Source organism: Excalfactoria chinensis, chromosome 15, assembly GCF_039878825.1.
Source record: "Excalfactoria chinensis isolate bCotChi1 chromosome 15, bCotChi1.hap2, whole genome shotgun sequence".
Taxonomy (NCBI): Eukaryota; Metazoa; Chordata; class Aves; order Galliformes; family Phasianidae; genus Excalfactoria; species Excalfactoria chinensis.
In genome coordinates this window covers 5,882,165-5,894,242 of record NC_092839.1, presented here as the reverse complement: position 1 = coordinate 5,894,242, position 12,078 = coordinate 5,882,165, and the positions used below count along the sequence as shown (strand labels likewise).

Here is a 12,078-nt window from a genome sequence, read left to right as displayed (position 1 = left end):
TGCTCTCCTCTCTCATGCAAAATGATGCAGTTCAGCAGCAGTTTAACATTTAGTCACAGGACTTTAAAACAACCAAATACTATGTTGAGGCAAAACATAACAGGGAGAAATATTTCAGGCAATCTGAAAATGTGGGTCTTAAGTACCATATTATGTATCAAAAGGAAATTACCAGGCTTAGCTAAGGTTTCTTTAATGCACTTCTATCCCTTTGTGGTTGACTATAAAATAACATCGGTCTAAAAAATGATTAATTGTGTGTTGACATTGGTTGCCCCTTTGCCAATCTGGTAGATGTTGTCAGGTCTCAAGTTTTCCCATTGTTGTCCTTCGGTGGTCAGTGTTTATGGGATGCTGTGCATTGAAACAAGTGAAGCAGACTCTTAGGAAATGCTTTGCAGACAAGTTGTTTTCTACATTGCTCACTCCAGTCAAAGCACATGTCACTCTGGCATGTTTGTCTTTTGGGGAGCCCATGCCTCTTGCCATGTGCCTGTCTTGGTCATGCCAGAAACAAATATATGTGGCACAGCAAAGCAGATTTGGCTTGAGTTCTTTCAATGTGATGTAATTAATGTAGTGATTCCTTCATTCATTTAGCAGCATTCATATAAAGCACCAGCTTTTCAAGTGTGAGAAGCAGAGAACACTGTCTACAAAACCCATTAAATCTGGAATACTTCTGGCATTTTCCTACAGGATTGTACTTCAATGCTGTGTTTGGCCTTTCCACAAGCTACATCTAACCTTTATTTTTATTTTTAAAGGAATTGGCTAAGAGGACTCCCTCTAAGCATCCTGATCACCCAGCTGTCCAGAATGCACTGCAGGCGATGAAAACAGTCTGCACAAATATCAACGAGACCAAGAGACAGATGGAGAAACTGGAAGCCCTTGAACAGTTGCAGTCCCACATTGAAGGCTGGGAGGTATGATGCAGCACTAGCAAGCTCCCTGGAGACAATTCATTGCACAATGCAGTGGGCTGAAGTTTGGTGACGCATACTGTGTGCAGGGATTTCTGATGTGTAAATGCGCTTGGAGGTGTGGGTGGTATCACTCTGACAGGTTTAGAATTCAGTGTTTATTTTTGAGCGTGTGGGCTGCTGCTAAATTGTAGCAGAAGATGTGGATCTTAAAAGGGGTAAAGTTGTTAGAAGTGGGGAGGACTGAAATTTCAGACCTGCAGGTTTTGTTTGAAGGACAAATCCAGAAGTGAAGTCAGGATTGGTCTAAACAGCACCAACTTCTCCCTCCATTCCTACAAGCCTTTAGTTTTTGTGTGAGCATTTTGAAAGTTGGCATCATACAGATTTCCCGTATAAAAAAAAAAAAAGTTAGATTAGAAAGTAACTATTATGTTTGTGTTTTCTCCAGTTAAGTTTCTCATGGATGTGTTTCTAGTGAGGTGTTTCTCAATGAGTGGATCTGTATGGGCAGAGTCACTTAAGTATGAAAGAGAGAAAAGTAAGAGAGATAGAGAACTGGGATGTGAAGCCTGGGGAAAGAGGAAGTATGGAAAAAGAGTCACCCAGGAGGAACACTGCTAAGTGTGGATGGTGCACAAAAGAATTGGCAGCTTATCTTGTGATGATTTCAGTTGAGGCCCTTGAAATGGTGGAGCTGGAAGCCTCTGGGAGGTGCACCACAGGGAGTCAATGGTGTTAAATGGTCTCATAGGGAGACTGGCGTCAGCTTTTAGTAAGACTGACATTTAAAATGTCGAGACTGATCATTGCCAGCTGAGGACATCTTTCTAGAGGTCATGTAAACTTCCTCATGTTTGGACTCTTGGGTGCTCTCCATGACTCTTTTTTGGGTTGTTTTTTCTGTCTTTCGTGTATGTTTTAAACCTTGCTCATTTTCTCCCCAAAGGATGTTCTTGGCATCCAGCTAAAGACATGAGAGCAACCCAGATATCCAGCTGTGTATTTTTTGGATAGCGAGCTCAGCAAACAAAAAAGTCATACACTGTTCTGTATAGGAGGACTTTCAGAAGCAGTCAAAACCATTTCAAATGCAATGCAACTCATAGGTCGTCTAGGCAAGAGTCATAGTTTGAACCTCAGGGCCTGAAGCATGACTCCTAAAGTGTGCATGATGTAATAAATGAAGTAGTGTGAAACTTCATGCAATTTGGGGGCAGTGGATGAGGGGAGGCTTACTAATTCACAGCAACAGTGTGGGTCTGAAAACACTTTCTGATTTGTTTATATACATTGTTTTGAAAGAGTCACCTATGTTACTCAACCCAAAAGCTCAAAAAAGGAAAAGTGGTTTTCATTCCCAGTAAGCTGTGGATAGTTTCTGAGTCTTGTAGTAGCTCATTAAAAGGAGGAAAACCAGCTTTATAAATGCAGACTAATGCTAAGCATATCACATTTTTTTCTATGTGCACATTAAGCAATTTGAAACAGACTGACAGTTTTCTATTTTTGGGTTTCCACAGTACTATGTTCTTGCAAATTATGACTCTTGAGCAAAGAGTTGTTTGTAAATAGCTGGTTTTAGTTCTTTCAGATGTATTTCATGAAATATTCTGAATGAGGAGGATTCCTAGCTCCTGTTCTGTGCAATGTTGCAAATGATGAATTAAGAGCATTTTAAACATAGTAATGGAGGGATACAAAGCACAGAACTGTCTGCAAGAGAAAGTATATAAGGCAACTTTTATGTTCAGATTTTGAGTTTACCTAATGGAAATCTCTACTAGGAAACAGTGAACCTCTTTTGTCCCTTATTGTGGTTATAGATATTGAAACATTGAAGCCCTGTGTGTGTGTTCATGCATTGTATGTACTAATCTGGTAATGCCTATGGTTTCCAACAGCTTTAATACAAAGCATCTAAACTGTCAAAAAGTAGCAAGCATCAGCTTTCATATGACCATGTCTTTTATGACTGTGAGATGTAGCCCAACTCTGGGGTGTGTGCAAACAGCCCAACTTAGAGTAACTTAATTTCACTTAATTTGGAACAGGCTCCACTTTTTCTAGTGTTTCTGTTTAACTATATCAGCACAATTTCACTGGGTTCTGTAATGATTATTTCTTTAGATTGCCCCAGTGGAGCCATCCTTGGTATGATCTTCATCCTATTGCTACCCTCAATATTTCCAGTGTGAAGAACAATATAAAATGATTTTGCTTCTGCAGTGCCTCATTTTCTTGTTTTAAGGGTCATCTGGAGTTTCACTAAGAACTGTTGTTATTTTTTTAGATAAATTTTCTCAGTTCCACTCTTCTTCTTCACTAATCTCTTTCTCCTTCTAACACAACCCTGTTTCAGTATCAAGCACTGAGCATAAACTGATATCATCCTATAAGACTCTTTTGGGACATGACGGTGGGTCACATTAAAGTAGGCCAAATCTGGGAAGCATCTGAGAGCTGCAGCTTGATCAGAGATTTGTTCATCTAAATTAACTGTGCTCAGATTCACTCTTCTGGAATGCACAGAATCCTGGTAGGTGAATGTTAGAGAATAGTTTCAGGCAGGTCAGTCTGGCTTTGGATAATCCTTCTGTGAAACAAGTATTAGTTTATACAGCGGAAAGAAAGTAAAGAGTACACAAGAAGTCCAGCTTTTATGTAGAACATTTCTGATTGTTTAGCGAAGGACCATTTAATATACCGCTTTTATTAATTGTATATTGATTATTCTGTGGGATGAGCTCCTCCTCATGAGTTATTTTCCCTGAATAAGGAAGAATGCACACATTCTCCAGTCTGAAATGTTTACATCAACAGAACACCCATCACGGAATGGAATGAGCTGTAAGATTTGTTAACACTTAGGCAGATCAGTCACTTCAAAATTGACTGCAATTTGCAATTCTAACCAGCTATGATGTTTTGTTTTCTTTTTGCCCGCAGCTCGGTCCCACTTAGAAAAGTGAGAAATCCTGTTTTGTCTCAGGAAACATCAAATCTTCCTGCTCTGTTTATTACTACTGAAAAATCTCTCAAATGGGTGTAAATGAGAAGTAGGTAGGTTGACAGGAAATGCATCAACAGGAAATAGATCACCAGTGTTCAGATACCATCATGATGGGTCTGGCAGAAAAATAAAGATTTTTAGATTTTGAGAAGCAACTGTTGCAATCTTTGCTTTGATTTCCTGCACAAAATAGGCCAGATAATTTTTCCATGTGGGGAACATGCTTTAATATTGTACGTTTGGATGGTTTCTGTTCCTATTTGCATATGTGCCATTGGTTATAATTCTGCCATACTGGTATTGCTCTTGGAGGTAGTCACAGTCAGCAGGTCATTTTCAATATAACAAGTGAGTGTTCCTGGACACGTGTTAATTATTTCTATGGATGGACTAAGAAAATAAAATCATACCAGAGCAACGGGTGGAAGCGTTGCACCCAGCTAGTTCATATGTGATTGAATCAAAAAAGATACAGACACATCTCAACACTGGTGTCCATTCTTGGCAGCCTTTAAAGAATGGCTTCTTCCGTGTTAGTGAAAAGCAAGCGACAGCACAGCTGGCACGGTTTGATTTAGAAAACTATGTAATTAAATCTTCATTCACACCTTTACAGCAACTGCATTGCATTTGGATAAGCTGATTTAATTCATCTTAATGGTAGCAGAGTTGATCTGAAGAAAATTCACTCATGCAATGTCTAAGAACATTCCAACAAATCCTTCTGGGTGGCTTTCTAGATGGAGGCAGACCTCATGTCTGCTCACAGAGATGTTTTCAGTTAGGTGGGATGAACTGCATTTTACAGATCTTTCCTGGTATTTGTGAATATAGACTTAATGGACCTTTGCAAGTCAAGCAGTTTGTTGATACTGGATATCGTGCAATCTAAAGTGAGTTCTGTTTTCCAGTAAGACTCGAGAAAGAAATCTCATTATCTAATTTACTTCCTTATCTACATGCAGACCATGGACGGAACCCATGGTGTTACTTTAGGTCGTTCTTCCTTCCTAATAAGAAATGAATGCAGATGTTCCAGAACTGGGTGGCAAATGCTTCTTGTCTGTCTGTGTGTTTTTCTAAAAGACCTTCTTCAGTAGGATCCTTTGAAGTAATACTAGACCAAGGAACTTTGCACCAGTGACTGTGGTTTAGCCAAACCAACCTTTTTTGGTCTGCAGAACATCTGAAGAGCAGATTCACAACTGTGTTCATTCAGAATGTGGAGATACTTGAAATTTGCCTGTTCTGAGTACAAACCAGGACACGGACCCCTAACATGCTCTATTTCAAAGACTTAGAGATAGCTTTTGCTAGAAATAATCATAATAACCATTTGTGGAATTAATGGCTTAGTGATCTGCTTTGGTTGCTATGAGCTTTGGGGATCCTCATACACTTAAATGCCTTGAGCATTAAGCTCAGTTATCTCCGTGTCTGTTAAATGCATGTAATAATTTGCACATGACAGCTAGGACTGTGTTTGGGACCCAACCTGTGATTTTCATGGCTACATTTCTAACCTGCATGTATTCTTTAGAACTCCAGTAAGGGGAGCAGCTGCAAACACTTCTATCCAAAGAGAGAGATATACCACTAAGATAACTTTCCAGAGGGATGGTTACTAGTGACTTACATGACTATCAGAGCCAAAGAAGTACCATTGTTCTTTTATAAAGCTTTTTTAAAGCCATCAGTTGTCATACTTGCAGTGATAGCATGGGGTCAAAAGGGAAGATTAATGGGCTTGGGAGAGTGACAATATGGCTGCTTTAAGGACAAATCTCTTGGAGCTAGGGAAGATTTATCACAGTGTATGGAGATTCCAAAACATTTGTAGCCCAGAAAGGCGTGATGTGTTTGGCTGCAGTAAGAAATAGAAGATTTCCTCTTCATGAAAGAGTCAATCATTTTGCAGTTTAATAACATGCAGATAAAATAACAGCATTTTAGTAAGAATGTTTCATTGTGTGCACAAAAAAGTGAAGAGTAAACAAGATCTCTTTTCTGTTTCAGGGGTCAAACCTGACAGATATCTGCACACAGCTCTTGCTCCAGGGAACTCTGTTAAAAATCTCAGCAGGAAACATCCAGGAGAGAATGTTCTTTCTATTTGATAGTCTACTAGTCTACTGCAAGAGGAAATCCAGGTAAGTTCCACTGCCTTTATGGCTTTATAAGGGGACTATTCTGAGGTTTTGTACATAGGAAGCATGATCATTTACTGAGCACTCACTGTGTTCCCCGTTGCTATGTAAGGCTGAGTCATAGTTGTGACTTTCCTCTGTTCTTGACTATTGCTATTGCTTATACTATATGAGGAGGAAATTACAATGTGATGGGATAAATCTGCTGGAGATTAATGGGGTCCCCACCCTGAGAAGCACACAGCCCAAAGACAGAAGTTGATACAGTACAGAAAAATCACTAAGTGAGTTCTTACAGCTGGAAGGCTTCCCAGAGCAGATGGGTCTCCAGGAGTGATGTGAAGAAGGAGGCCTTGCCAGCTTTCTTTGTTAGGTTATTCTAAGCAGAAGAGGGTGACGTGAAAATTGATATAAAGCCAAAAAAGGGGAAAGAGGACTAAAGGAACATTTAGTAGCTGCAGGACACACAGGATAGAGGAAGAGATGAAGATCAGCAGCCCATGTGCTCTATGAATTGTCTTGCTTTCTTATCCTAGTAGCAATTTTGGCATCATTTTACCTTATAAAACTCGAGCATTATTGACATCTACTGCTTATTTTTAAAATAGCACTGGCTCTGTGGATGCCATTTTTTTTCTGTTGCCATTATACTGTAATTCAATTCTTAAGCTTTTTGTCTCCACATTCCTCGACTCATCCTGGTCTTTTCTGGATTTACCATCCATCTTCCACTTTTCAGATCTCCTCCTGCAAATATCCTCCCTCTTCTTCAGTTTATACCTCTTTACTGGTGATGGCCAACCCAGTTAGATCTTCTCAAAAACCAGAGAGTTTAATCCAAGGAAAATACTTAATTTCAAATTTGGGCATTATTTTCAGTTTGTTTGTTCAATAGAAATTTTGGAACTATTAAACTGGGGAAAAAATAAAATAAAAAATCATGTCAATAATGCTCGTACTTTTTGTGTGAATAATGGTGAAACTATATAAAAAGCAATTTGTTAGATGAAATCTACTTTAGAAATTATTAGAATGTAATATAAATGCTTAAAAGAAAAAAAAAAAAAAAGGACACAAATCTTAAATAGCTTCTATTCTAATCTAATCTAACAAGCATTCTGACATTGCTGAAATGGAGCAGAATCACAGAATGGTTTGGTTTGGAAGGGACCTTTAAGATCATCTCTTTCCAACCCCCCTGAGGGACACCTCCCTCTAGACCAGGCTGCTCACAGCCCCATCCAGCCTGGCCCTGAAGGCGTCCAGGGAGGGAGCATCCACAGCCTCACTGGGCAACTTGTAAGAAAACTGAAACGTTTCGTTTTGACATTTTACCAGTTTGCAAAATCCACACTTGTGAAAAAGGCAGTTCAGAAACTGAAAACTTTTAATTAAAAGAAAATTTAATTTGATATGTAACCTTTTCTTCCTTCAGAGCTCTTAAAAGCTGTTTCACTATTTCTCTTTGTAGTTCAGGTTAGCGTAGCTCCTCCCGCTGCCCAGGCACATTTCCCGGAATGCTAAGATTTAGAAAACAAAATGTTCTGCTGCCTTTCAAGCAACTCTCTGTTTTTTGTACAGGGATGTCACTGAGCTTCTCTGTAGTTTGGCGTAATTTTGGAGGAGGTTGCTGTAACACTTAGATTTTCCCAAAGGATCAATATTGTTTATCTTTGTCTAATAATATAGCTCGAACTGATGAAATGCCCAGAATCTGATTTCTATTAAAAAACTGAACATTTTATTAAGTCTACTGGGAATTGCCAAATGTGGAAGATAAATTTAGGGATTGTTACATGACTTAGTTTTGGATATTTCCCCTGTCTAGCTGCTATTTATAATTAGCCCAGAATAGAAATGCATTTATTTCCAGTTGTGCTGCCATGATCATTTGAGCAGTTGCTTGACAAACAACCAAGGTGGAACACAGGTTTGAAAGAAAAGCAAAGACTGCCCGTGTCAGTTCCCAACTTGAAACTGAATTAGATGACTCTTATCACACTTGCACTATGCTGGTCTTATAGAAGTCAGTGGAGTTTTCCTGGATCAAAAAGTGGAATCAGAATTCAGCCCTAAATCTTCAGTAGATAATCAGTGCTGCAGCCACTTTAGTTTGGGGATCTCCTTAACACTGATAGTACAAATTAGAAGTAGCTTTGTTGTGACCATTTTAAAATGTGTTTAGAATCAGAACTAGATTTGTCATTTTAGATCTCAGATTGCGATCTCAGCTTTTGCAGAAGCTTTGGGAAACCTGCCAAACTGATGACATAGATTTTTATTTTTTTATTTCTTTTTCAGAGCTGAGTGTTGCTTTGTGTTCTTGGTGGTATCACAGATTGCTGCTTAAATTGATTCCTGATGTTAGGAACAATATGTTTCATGTGGGGAAGTGGGCTGAGTATTTAAAGGGTTTTATTAAGGCTGCTAGGACAGCTTTCCTTTTGACTCCAACAGACATATTTAGGAAATGATCTAATAGCTCCTAGATCTCAGGCCCTGTCAGGCTGATTAGATGTTAATTTATGGTCATTACCGAAGGTATATTTGTCCCTAAAATGAGTTGTAAAAAGGAAAAATTGTTCAAAAACCCGTTGTGTTTCTCATCTCGCCACAGTTATCACAGATATTTCACTCTGACAAAAATTTCTCCCCAGCTGTTTTTTATTGCATTATTCTTTGAATTTTATGGACTCCTGGCAGGTTGCCACAGCAATCCCTCCACTGTGCAGAGTTTGGACACTTGCCATCTCAAGCGGTGATCATTTGACCAGTCATGTTTTGGTTCATATAGCAGGGTTGTTCTTAGATATTAAAGCTCAGCAGGTGTTGGTTGTGTAGTTTTAAACCTATTCTAGACATAAAAATCAGAACGTAAATAGTAATGAAAAGTGCTTTCCTGAAGTTTTTTTTTTATAAGATACTTCAACAGAAACTGAAAAGCTTATGGATGAGGACATAAACTCTAGTGCAAAATTGCCACAGCAGCACTTTCATGAGTGCCACATGCAGAGACACTTAAGACACACGTGAAGGCCATGTGATGGTAGCTTCATTGCACATTTTGTTGTACATTTGGAATGTACCACAATTTCTTCAAAGCTGTAGGCCAGTTGAGGAGGCAAGTATAACATTTTTGCAGGTAGGATTAAGGGTTATATTGAAAACTCATATTCAATTCAGTTACATCCTCAAGAATGTAAATCTTAAAGATACCCTGATCCCCGTGTAATCATGCAAAATAAGCTCTTGCTGTACTGATGCTGTTGCAAACTTCTCTTTGTAGACTAATTGAGTACTTAAAATCTGAGAAGTGGCAGCATGCTACAATGCACTAGACTTGATTCCTTTTTTAATACTCACATTGCAAGTTGATTTTTGCTGTTTTCTGTGCCCATCAAATCCCAAAAAAGCTGTGTGTTGTAATATACGTGATGTATGTATGTAATAAACATCTTGCTTTGGTTGCTTATGCATAGCTAACCATCTGAATCCTAATTGCAGGGTTGCTGGGAAAAAACCATCTAAACGGACAAAATCAATCAATGGATCCCTTTATATCTTCAGGGGTCGAATAAATACAGAAGTCATGGAGGTAGAGAATGTGGAAGATGGAACGGGTAAGAGAAAACATACCATTTATTTTTTAAAACAGAGCAAGTCCAAATCTTGTGTGGGAAGTTGTTACAAAAGTATTCACCCTACTCCTTCAATGAAATCTTTGATAAGCTGTGTAACATCTGATGTCTTCATTCTTAGGCCAGCTTATAAAGTTGAAAGGCTGGTCATGCTTTCAGACATGAGTTCTTCATTCTGAACTGACCTTTTAAGAGCTTATGTATCTAGAAGCTTGTCTATTTTTTCTCCTAATCCAAGTTAATTTAGTAAAAGATACTTTATCTTTTTTCCATCCTTTCTTTTCTTAGATCTTAAGCCATTACAGCTATAATAACAGAACTTCTAGATCTTCTTCGCATTTAGAATACTACCAAATATTAGTCTTAGCATCAAGTCAGTAGCATGGAATGTGGCCATGATGAAACATGGGAAGGGCTGTTGTGTTACTGTTCTTTTGTCCTGACACAAGCTGAAAGAATGGATGGGGTTCTGACTTCATCCACAAAGGCTGCACCACCTTCTACTGTTGTAATAAGTCAGGAATTAGCATTCTTTCCTTTCAACAGGTGACATTTAAAGAGATTCCATGTTCTGTGGGCAAAAATCCTTACAAGCAACAGCCTACTGTGCTCCAAGGAAGTTCAGAACAAAAAATCCAAACAAGTGTTATAGACTTTTTCACCAGTGCATTTCCACATAGGATATTTTAGCTGTTCTGAGGTGAAATTACAAACCATCACCATAGGGCTGAAGCTATAGAGAAAATGGCTTTGTGGGCAAAGTATCATGGCAAGAAATATGAAAATGCTGGTCTACTTTGAATGGAACTTCAGTCATCAGTGTACTCAGTGTGGATTTTCTCTGACCTGGCTCTAGACACAAAAAAAACCTTCCAGGGTACTTCCAAATGTGAGGTTCCCTCCCCTCAGGTTTTCAAGCTGAACAGCCTAACCATAGATACTTCTTTAATACTTATACGAACCGTTAGTAAGACTGATGCATGAGGAACACCTCCAAAAATGAAGCTTTCCAAATAAGAATATTTTAATAAAGGTGTCACACACTGATCTGATTAAAGAAGGCCTTCCATTCACTGTGTGCGTTGTGCTTTGGGCTTTTACAGCAGATTACCACAGCAACGGCTACACAGTGACAAATGGCTGGAAGATACACAACACGGCCAAAAACAAGTGGTTTGTCTGCATGGCCAAGACTGCAGAGGACAAACAGAAATGGCTGGATGCTATAATCAAGGAAAGAGAGCAGAGAGAGAGTAAGTGGATATTTGTTTTTAACAAATAGGATGAATTTGTGTAAAAAGAAGAAATGAATACGCATGTATAAATCTTTCTGAGAGAAAGAGAAGATTGCAGCCTTTCCTCCATGTTTAGAGACTTAAAATCTGTCCTTAATGAAAAAGAAACTCGAGGCTGAAAACACACATTTCTGAATATTGTGAGATGATTTGTTTCATGGGTGTGTGTCATTAATATTTATCAACATTTTTTCATTTACAGGAGGGTCAGTTTCTATCACAAGTTCAATGAAAGCAGAGAATCTAAATCCTTTAATGTTCTTTCCAATCCAAACTTTTGTGCTTTTCTGTTGGAATATTTTGCAGCAGGACAACACCTAATCTGCTAGACATAATGCACATTGCAGTGTTACTGTACTATAGAATGTGAAACATTTCTGACATACCTTATCATGTATAAGCCCCATTGCATTTTTTTCTGATACTAAGGATACTACCTGCCAAATGTAGATCAGGCATAGCGTGAATTCAGAAAAGCTCTCTGGGGTCAACAGAAATAATCAGTTTTATTTCTTATGGAAAAGAAGAATTTTAACATTCTGAGCTGATGATGTGTATTCATTGACTAGTTCTGCATGTTTTAAATGAAATACTTCTCTTGGCTCTTAGTTTTTCCCTCAGAGTGCTAAATCATGTCTCTAAAAGATCCGGTGAGTCTTCATTTCAGAGTGAGTTTTTGCTTTATGAGGTCACCAGCGCTCTGCACAGTTTCCTATGCATCAAGTAAAATGTGTGAGGAGACAGTTTGATAAGAAGTAAAAAAAGAGCGAAGTAGAAAAACCAATCACATACTAGCAGGACTTTGAGAATAAGGAAGGAAACTGAGATATCAGGAAGGGAAAAAAGAATAACTCCTTAATAAAAAGTTTTTTCATTTTTTTCCATGCAATGTTGGGTATTCTTGAGTGTTTTGTTTTTTTTTTTTCTGATGCTTTTTGTCACATAGTTTTATGACCTGGCATTGATGACAGGAACTCAGGATAAGTGTGGATATTCTGGCAGTCATTCCAGACTATATTGGAAAATCTCCTTTGGATTAAAGTAATTGTAAAACCACAG

At 38.4% G+C, this 12,078-nt stretch overlaps 1 protein-coding gene across 3 annotated transcripts in view; it reads left to right on the top strand.

Moving 5' to 3' along the window:
- Positions 1-12,078, top strand: part of PREX1 (phosphatidylinositol-3,4,5-trisphosphate dependent Rac exchange factor 1) — a 132,226-nt gene that overhangs the window by 81,674 nt on the left and 38,474 nt on the right. For 2 of the 3 annotated variants that reach the window (XM_072350010.1, XM_072350007.1), the window contains exons 6-9: positions 768-929; positions 5,956-6,089; positions 9,591-9,706; positions 10,828-10,977. In XM_072350010.1, the coding sequence (XP_072206111.1) occupies positions 768-929; positions 5,956-6,089; positions 9,591-9,706; positions 10,828-10,977 (562 nt within the window). The remainder of the gene's footprint in view (positions 1-767; positions 930-5,955; positions 6,090-9,590; positions 9,707-10,827; positions 10,978-12,078) is intronic. The other variant, XM_072350009.1, reaches the window with a different exon arrangement.